At 34.8% G+C, this 10198-nt stretch overlaps 1 protein-coding gene across 3 annotated transcripts in view; it reads right to left on the bottom strand.

Annotated features, from left to right (window-relative positions):
* Positions 1–2298: 2298 nt before the first annotated feature.
* The window catches only part of CkIIalpha (casein kinase II subunit alpha), an 80973-nt gene continuing 73073 nt past the window's right edge, over positions 2299–10198 (bottom strand). For all 3 annotated transcript variants that reach the window (XM_017609027.1, XM_017609029.1, XM_017609028.1), the window contains one exon: positions 2299–3760. In XM_017609027.1, coding sequence (XP_017464516.1) covers positions 2596–3603 — 1008 coding nt within the window. In that variant the 5' untranslated portion in view covers positions 3604–3760 and the 3' untranslated portion in view covers positions 2299–2595. The remainder of the gene's footprint in view (positions 3761–10198) is intronic.

Here is a 10198-nt window from a genome sequence, read left to right as displayed (position 1 = left end):
GAAAACATAGTTGCTGATACCCTTTCACGTATTCCAGATGTTAACATGATTTTAGCCCAAAACATAAATTTTCAAACATTATTCGAGGAACAACAAAAAGATCAAACCCTTTATGACATAATATCTGACCAAAATTCCAACAGTAATTTAAAAGAAATTAATATTCCAGTACTTAATCTTAATATTTGGTGTGATATTTCTCAACAACCTTTTAGACCATTTGTTCCCAATTCTACGAGAAAAATCATTTTTGATAAAATTCATTCTTTATCACATCCAAGTGTCCGTACAACTAGGCGTTTAATTCAATCAAAATATTTTTGGCCTAATATGCGCAAAGAGATAAATAATTGGACTTCTACTTGTATAAGTTGTCAAAAATCTAAAATTTTTAAACATACTAAGACGCCTGTGCAAAAAATTGGCATTCCATCTGGACGATTTGAACATATTCATATGGATCTTGTTGGTCCATTACCTGTGCCAAAGAAAATCGTTACATTTTAACTATCATTGATAAACACACACGTTGGCCAGAGGCATATCCTCTTAAGGATATTTCAGCTAATTCTATAGCAACAACATTTGTTCAAAATTACGTTCCTCGTTTTGGCATTCCACTTTATATAACAGTAGATCAAGGATCACAGTTTACATCAAAATTGTTCACAGAATTAACTAAATTGTTAGGATAACACAAAATTCATACGTCTACATATCATCCTCAATCAAATGGAATGATTGAAAGATTTCATAGGACATTAAAGACTGCTATTACTGCTTCAGATGATTCTACCCACTGGTCTGAAATTCTTCCCTGGATATTATTAGGACTACGTACGTCGATTAAAGAAGATTTAAAATGCTCTTCTGTAGAATTAGTTTATGGACAAACATTAAGATTACCAGGTGAATTAGTTGTTACGAGCAGTTATAATAATGAAGTTGATAATACAGATGAAACTCTTTCTAAGCCAAGAAAGTGTTTTTCAAATGTTAGATCAAAGGTTTTACATCACAATAAAGAATACTCTTTTGTTCCAAAAAATTTGGATACTTGTGAGTACGTCGTTTTTGTTAAAGTTATTCACAAGTCAAATTTGCAATCACCTTATGAAGGACCATTTAAAATTATTTCGAAAAATGACAAAGTATTCAAAATTCAACATGGAAATATGATTAAAACGGTTTCAATATATTTACTCAAACCTACAATTCCAAATACAAAAAAAGAAAATAACATTTAACATTAATTAATTTATTGTTTTACTGTGTTTTTATACTTGTTTAAATTCTTGATTTTCAGTTTATGGTTCTATGAATTTGTTTGTTGTTAAAAAGAAAATTTTTGATCAATAAATAAACCTTCTGTAGTAAAACTTAAAAGATAATTCTTCTAAAAATTAAATCATCTAATAGTATACACGAAAATGATCGGTTAAATGGTTTTCTTCTGCTGGAACAACTTTCTATTTTTTTGGCACTGATGTAAAGTTAAAATAACAATTTGAGTGGTCTTTAATTTCTATTTACTTCTTGAGGCAAGACAACGTCATTCAAATCTTAATTATTCTTCTTGCGAATTGAAAGAATATATGCACTTTTATTCAAAGTATTGATGACAAATATTTGCAATTTCCCTGTTGTTTTTTGACAAAAAACGCAGTACTGCTTCACATCAGACATCTTTAGACATATTTGGCATGCACTTGTTTTACAAGATATTTCACGGAGACTGCATAATTGTGCATACTTACAAATAAAAAATTGTCTTCTTCTGCCTGGTTAATATTCTGTCAAAATGTACAAATACCAACATTTTGACAGTGTGTTCTTGAACCGCGATATAAAGGAAGCAGAGATGTTGAATGTGACTTTAGTTGTTAAAATAAACGTAAAAATTTACAAAATATAGATTTATTTTAATCAATTCCGATTGTTTAACTATCATTTCAATATTTTTAAGCGTTTTGGCTAATAACTCATATTTACTACAGCGTAGTAGCCGTGGTGCTCGCGCGTTGCTTGCCATGCGCAACTTCATAGGCTTGGCAGACGATGTTCGCCATATGTTATTAGCGGCAGACTATGATTTTTTTCTTTGCTAATATAAAAAGAAGCATTTTAATGAATTTCATCTTTGCGGAATATGGCCTTATTTCGCATTGCTTCTAATGCCGAACGCGGCCATGGACGTACAGTTGAATCTTGGTTATCCGGGTTGGTTGGGACTGGGCTCATCAGGGATAATCGGAAGTTCTGGTTAAAAGAGTTGGAACCCCGGTATGTACATTTTAATTTTTTTTTTTTTTTTGTAAGAACAAAATTTGTTTTAATGGGCAGATAAATTTGAAAAGCGACTTGAGAAAGCTGTCCCCATAATTCTAAATCATACGAGAATAACTGCATGTTTTTATATTTTTTATTCTATTCTGCTATTGTATTAAATAGATTATATATACTTCCATATTTCATTACAAATTTAATAGTTGCTCATTAATTTTGAAGTATTGGTTGGTTTAATGACAGTTTTTTCGACTCCTCATTCCGACCTTATAGTTTTTCACATATTATGCTCTGTTATGATACCTAATTCTATTGATTGCTAGATTTTATTTGGCCATTAACAATAGGTAAAAAGTATGGATGTCCCATTGCTTCACGTGCGGTCAAACGTTCCACGTGATCATAACGCAAAAGCTTGTCAAGAAAATCAAGGGCCTCCGGTGAAACGAGATGTTGATTATCCGAGTGAACAAACCTCTCCCATCGCTTACGCGAATGTCGTTGTAGTATATCGTGGAATCGAGGATCTAATTCGATGTTATATTTATCCAAATAAGCGTAAAGTTCTTCAGTGCCTAGGACTTTGGCAATACGCACTAGTTGGTCGTAATTATCATGCCCATGAAAAAATGGTTCTTTACGAAAAATCATAGATGCTAACATACAGCCTAAAGACCACATATCCAATGAGTAATCGTACATTTGGTAGTCTACGAGCAGTTCTGGCCCTTTAAAATATCGAGACGCTACGCGTACATTATACTCCTGACCTGGGTGATAAAATTCTGCCAATCCCCAATCAATTAATCGTAGTTTTCGATTTTCATGGTCAATCATAACGTTATGAGGTTTTACATCACGATGCATGATACCCATACTATGGCAATAGTCCAATGCCTTCAACAATTCAAACAAATAGTAGCGAATTTCATAATCCGTCAAAGTTTGATATAATTGCTTGAAATCGGTATTATTCACATGTTCAAAAATCAAAGCTGGTGTGCGCGAAACTGGATCTTTTACCACAGCCAATAATGTAATAATGTTAGTACCACCACGCAAATTTTCCAAAATTTTTATTTCACGCTTAATTTTCTTCTTCTTGACTGGTTTGAGAATTTTAACCACACACTTTTCCGTAGTTGTAATATTTATAGCTTCAAATACTTCCGAATATTTTCCGCGACCCAACTTACGAACGAGTTGATAATCATCCTGGTTGGCCCAATCGACCACATAATTCTCATAATCCCAGTACTCGTCTGGCTTGTGTGCGTTAACATCTGTATAAACTCGGGCAGCGCTTGGTAGAGTCATTTTTGATTTACAGATACCTTCTTTTTCAAACGCTTGCGAATTTGTAACAATCGAAAAACGTTGATGTTTAATATATTCTTTCGATTTAATAAAAGTACTTTCAGGAGAAAGAGAAGATACGCTTTTCCAAAAACAAAGAGACGCTTGATATAAGCCGCTGAAATAAAGAAAAAGGAACAGATTTATTATACATTTTTTTCAGGAAAAAATTGATTCATGATTGATTTTAATAGCAATATTCTAAATATTACAGAAATTGAATTCAGCATTATGTTTTATCTTTAGCTCGCACGATTTGAAGTTTTGACTTTATTATCAGTGCTGGCAATTCTAAGCAAAAGCTTGAACCGGCTTATTTACCATATTATTTAAATAATTAAAATTAGAGTTATAGGGAGTGGGCATAATTCTTTCTCGATTTCAAAAAAGTTCAACCCGTAGCTTCGCTAGGCTCAGCGAAATCTTCGTACCGAGTTTAGTGGAAATTGACCGTTACCAGGATATACATATGTAACTAGTTTATCGTAAGTGGGTGGTGCTATGCCCATTGTCTTTGTCTAAGGCCAAAGAATCATTCAAATCAGTTCCCAAACAAAGTTATACGCGAACAAACATAAAATTAACAAATATACTTGTCGAACAGAGAACCTCCTTTTTTTGAAGTCGGTCAATAAAACACAAACGAACTAAGAACAAAAAACAAAATGTTTAAACTTTCCTATCAACTCAAGATATATCAAATCACAAACAGTTGTCCACAAAATAATAGGAGTGTGATATTTTGATTAGTTTGGCTATTTGTCTTTTGTTTATTTTATGTTTATTATTTCTTTATAAGAGTAGCTCAGTGATTCTCAAAGTGGTCCAAGTGGACCCCCAGGGGTCTACGTTGGCGAGGAAAAAATTTGGGGGTCCACGAGTTGTAAGTGGGGGTCCACGAAAATGTATCTGGTTACGATAGTAAACAACCAAAATGGTTTCTTGATAGCGCTTTGTGTCTTCATACGTGGGGAAGCCTTAAAGTCCAGCTGCAGACTAAAACGAAAAGGATGTTAGTATAACACTGAGTGAGGCGAGGCGAAAATTGCTGGCGACAGACATTTGAGCACTTGTGTATTTTCATTACTAAAGGATAGTACGCCACCATTACCTTTGGTGAAGAGGTTCTATAATGTTGCGCTCCCTGAGGCTGTATGCTAGTTTAATTTCAGTACTGAGCCCGGACCCGACACATTGTGAAATCTTCACGGATGGCTCTAAAACAGACTCTGTGTCAGGACCTGGAGTGTTTTTTGACGTTAATGGGGATAAGTTTCCGTCTTCCAGGCTGAGGTATTTGCATCCCTCAAAGACATGGACTACCTATGTGATGGAAAATAGGTGGAGGAGTTTACGTGTCTGCAGTGACAGCCAAGCTGCACTGAAGGCATTGGCCAGCCCTCTATCTAAGTACTTCCAAACTAGTTCGGCAATGCAAGTCTCGACTAAATTTTGTTGGTAAACATAACGAGCTTGCTTTACTCCGGGTGCCAGGACACTTGCGAGTACCTGGTAATGAGACATCTGATCATTTGGTCACAATTGGTTTAGACCAGGTATTCCTCGATCCGCAACCAGTTACAGCTGTCCCCACTTTGGCCATCGAGGTCACCATCGGAAACTGGGTGAATACTTCGCTCAGCAATGACTGGGAGGCATCGAGGGGATGCAGGTGGGCAAAACTCATGTTGCCTTCAATCTCAGGTCTATCTCGTTTTTTGCTCTCACTGAGTAGACGGGACCGCAGAAAACTTGTTAGACTGCTTACTGGTCACTTAACGTGGCACAAACACCTGATTGTGATAGGCGTAAATGACAACTCCATTTGCCCATCCTGCCCTGAAGACGATGACACGTTGGAACACTTTTTGTGCTTCTTGATTGCTTGGTCGTTTGTCATCGATTTTTCTAGGTTCGATCTTTTCTCTGTTGTCAGTTTCTAAATTTAAAGTTTTGCATAAAAAGCTTTGCGGTTTTGTTGTTTCAAGTTTTGCAAGGCGAATTAATATAAGGTGATAGCAGTAGAACAAAAACAAAAATTGACACGTGTTTTGTTTTTGCTTTGGCGGCATAAACTGTCAAAATCTGTAAGAGTGTGTGCGGAAATGCAAATAAAATTTATCAATTTGACTTTCGAAGCCGTATGGCGAAACACCTACACAAAATCAGCTGATCTAGTATCTAACACCACCTTATATAAATTCGCCTTGGTTTTGTGTTTTAAAAATCTGAGTGATAAATATTTTTCTCATAACCTTAAAGCAGGAATCACACGATTTGTACATTGGTACAGATTTGCACATTTTGGCAGCCCCAGAGTGGTGCCGTTTAGAAATTTGAGTTTAACTCAATAAACGAATTTCCAGACAACGCCAATCTGTAACTTCCAAAATTTACAAATCATGTGATCCCTGCCTAAGACTCGAAGCGATATAAATGGAAATTCATGAGTGAGCCGAACATGTGAGGAGTTTATGATGAAGATAATGTAAATAACGCCAGCGCTCGGAGTGCTCTTAAAAAATATAACTCCTCAGAACGAGAGAGTACTTTAATAACTTTACGAGCTCTGTTTCTATAACTTGAAAGTGTGTAATCGCATTATTTCAATAAATAGAACACAAGTATTTTATTTTTATTTTGCCACTCCGAATTTAGTTTTGGAACGCACCCGCAATGCAAATTAAAATCCTTGGATATAACCCTCACATATTTTGACAAGCTTTGGGTGTGCAGCAAGGGGTCCACCGAAACCAGTAAAGTTTTGAAAGGGGTCCACAAGAAAAAGAAGTTTGGGAACCTCTGGTCTAACTGGTTGTACAACAAACACCATTTAAATTCATATTTCCAACCTTGTACAAATATCATAAAAATTCTGCAAATTTCCACCAAAATTTCAAACTTTTTAATCAGAATCTTAAAAAAAAAATGGTATGCAGTTTTGTAGCCCATTTACTTCTAGTCTAATGAAGTGCAAGTTTCAAGCAGCCTTCTATGAAAAATATGTTAAACACCTTCAACCAACAAAATTCTCAAAAATTAAGGGGATTTTTTACCATATTGAAACTTGCACTTCATCAGACTAGAATAAAATGGGCTACAAAACTGCATACCATTTTTTTTAAGGTTCTGATTATAAAGTTTGAAATTTTGGTGAAAATTTGCAGAATTTTTATAATTTTTGTACAATGTTTGACATGTAAATGTATATGAGTTTGTTGAATATCCAGCTAGACTTATAAAAAAATAATGAACATAAAATAAACAAAAGACAAATAGCTAAAACTGATCAAAATATCGCACTCCTATTACTTTGTGGACAACTGTATGTAATTAAGCGCTTATATACACTGTGGTGTAGTGGTTAGCAGAAACGCTATCACTCCAACATCAATAAATCAAAAACAAAAAAGTTTTTTTTTTTGTAATAGCGGTCGTCCCTCGGCAGGCAATGACATACATACCTCTGAGTGCATTTCTGCCAAGACAAACAGCTTCTCATAAAAATACAATCGCCGTTCGGAGTCGGCGCAAAACTGACCCTGCCTTAATACCAAAGTTTCATTGTAAGTTTCTTTCTGTGCATTACATATTCAATTTCCAATACAAAAATGTAATGCAATAAATGAAAACTTTACACCCGGTTTCCGTAGTTTGGTATACTGCTGGTTGTTACTCGGTAATGTAATGAGGACGTGGACGTCCTTTTCAGGGGGGTTACTATGCTTTCGAATCACTACTTCAATTTTCGAGTAACTTTGGCAAACAAATTCGGATTATTTAGTGGCTCATATCCGAATATGGAAATCCGAAAATGGAATATTTCAATTCGATTTCGGAATAGATAGTATGGAAAATCCGTTTTCGGGCGAAAATTCTTTAGAATCGAATTGCATAGTAACCGCCCAGCTTACTTTTGCTAGTCTGATAAATTATATATTGTACGTGGAAAGTAAAATAGCAATGAATATTACAATTTGGACGAAAAACCATCGTTCGGTTTGCAAACCACGCCACACACGTTGAAATCTCAACCGATCGTTTCAATTTGTTGTCCGTTTGTAGCCTGCTTTAGAGATAGATATCGGGACTCACGGGACCCGCGGTACAATTCTGAAAAACGTCGGGAGGGCGGGTTCGGGACTTAAAAATCGAATTTCGGGATGGACGGGTTGGGATTAAATATTTAGTCCCGTGACCATCTGTAATACAGATGCGATCAACTAATTAGTAACGAAATTCAAAATGATATTGTTTGCAAATTATGTTTATTTTTATTTTTTAATAATTTTCATTTAAAATATAATTCATTTGTTTTTCATATAAAAAAATTGTATAGTGTGTTATAAATATGGAAAAAAATGCGCAACACCCTTCACAAAAAAATTCTGAAAACAAGCAACGGTAATTTTTAACGACTAGAAACTTGCACTTTCTTATACTATAATTGAATAAGCTACAAAACTGCATACCCGAAATTTTCTAAATATTCTAATTAAAAGTTTGAAATTTTAATGAGAGTTTTTTGAAGTTTGATTCTTTTTTTTCAATTTGTGCAAGTCTTTAAACTTTTATTATTGTGGTTTCTGTTGTAGATTGAATTGTATTTTAAATTAAAATTATTAAAAAAAAAATAATTAAAAAAAAATAATTAAACATAATTTGCAAACAATATCAATTTCGTTGCTTATTAGGTTCATCGCATCTGTATATTCATGTGTGTGCACCAATCTATTAATATCGTTGATTTGTTTGGAGTTCATGTAATAGAGTTGAATAGTATTCTCTCGGAAGGTTTTTATAATGGGACCCATGCTTCATCTTCTGAGGCTGCAAATCTTTTTGCTGATTTCTTCCGCTCGAATTTTGTGACACAGTCGTAAACCTCTAGGGGTTTTTTTTCCAATTGTGGATTCCCCAATTAATTTTGGCATGCTCTCATTATCTCCTGATGATATAGGCGATGGCATTTTGCAATTCAAATCATCTTTGCAGACAGACGTCGACGGCTTATCATCTTATCTTCTTAAGAATTTGTTGGCAAACCCACTTCTGGCAATATTCAATAAATCACTTGAGTGTGGAGAGTTTATCGATGGCTGGAAGGTAACCTTCATTAGTCCTATATTCAAAAGTGGTAACGAAACACAATGTTGCCAACTACAGGCCCATCGCCAAGTTGTCAACTGTTTCAAAGTTATTTGAATATATTGTAAAACAGAACAGAATTTCCGACAATCAGCAAGGTTTCATGTCCGGTAGGTCTAATGTGAAAAATCTAGCAATTTTCTCTGAGTATTGTATGACGGCTTTCAATGGCCGCCTTCAAGTCGACACTGTATATACAGATTTTTCAAAAGCCTCTGACAAAGTCAGTCATTCAATTTTGATTTCTAAGGGCCAGTTTTTCAGTGCACGGCCGTGGTTTAAACTAAGTTTAAAGCTCGATCTGGCTGGTTTAAACTAAGATCAGCCAATCAAATGTCAGTCAGTTGTTCAATTTAAACCCAGTTTACTTAATCTAAGTTCAAACTGGCACTGAAAAAATTGCCCTAAATTAGCTAGTTTGGGCTTTCAGTCACTATTTTTATCTTGGGTAAAATCCTATCTTCAGCATCGAAATTTGTGTAGTCGTTGTCGACAATATATACTCCAATTCTTTCATAGCGTCGTCTGGGGTTCCACAAGACAGTATCTTTGGCCCCCTGCTATTTGTCATTTTTATTAATGACATATCGAGTTGTTTTACTAATTCTAAATTCCTTTTATGTGCTAATGATTTGAAGATTTTTTGACCATTTCAAATTCTTCAGTCTTCATTAATATTCAATCAGATCTTTACAATTGAGGGATTCACAGCGATGTCGTAAGTGTCGTATTGCTGTATGTCGTAAACTTTATAAGCTTAAATAATTGTTTAGAGAACTTGAAACCACAACCAACTATTTTTTAACGCTGCCAAAATACATAATATGACTTTGATGGTACTTTGCAAACCCCTTTAACATGTTTTTTAGGCGTTTAAAGTTTACTACATACAACAATACGACACTTACGACACTGTTGTGAATACCCCAAATGTCTCAGCCTGGTGTCGTACCAATGCACAGTGATTCGAATAGAACAAGCTACCTGGACAAAAGTCGACATTGAATTTTTGTATTATAAATATTGAAAATTACGACCAATATTCTCATTCTTATAAATTAGATAAAATTTTTGCATGGTTATTGTTCAAGGATAAGTAATTAATTGCTCTTGCCAGAAAAACGGCCACGCGTGTCGTTTAATTTCATATGTGGACTTATTGCTATTTCGCACGCCATTGTTTTATAGAGAAATGTTTACTTCATGTTTGTGATGGATTTGCAAGCCAAAGGTAAGTACCATTTATTTTTTATGTTATATTGTATTTATCACTATTTATTAGTCAAGAAAAAATNGGCAGAGCACACTTAAATTCCAGTCCACGGGCATGCGTTCATCAGACCATATTCTGCACAAGAGTTGATGCATGCACCTTATCAACTCGCCGCCGTACTTGAATAGCTCAGCT

Source organism: Rhagoletis zephyria, unplaced genomic scaffold, assembly GCF_001687245.7.
Source record: "Rhagoletis zephyria isolate East Lansing unplaced genomic scaffold, Rhagoletis_zephyria_1.1 Rzeph_scaffold_00184, whole genome shotgun sequence".
In the NCBI taxonomy this organism is placed as follows: Eukaryota; Metazoa; Arthropoda; class Insecta; order Diptera; family Tephritidae; genus Rhagoletis; species Rhagoletis zephyria.
Note: the sequence above shows the minus strand (reverse complement) of the source record. Positions and strands in the feature narration are given on the sequence as shown.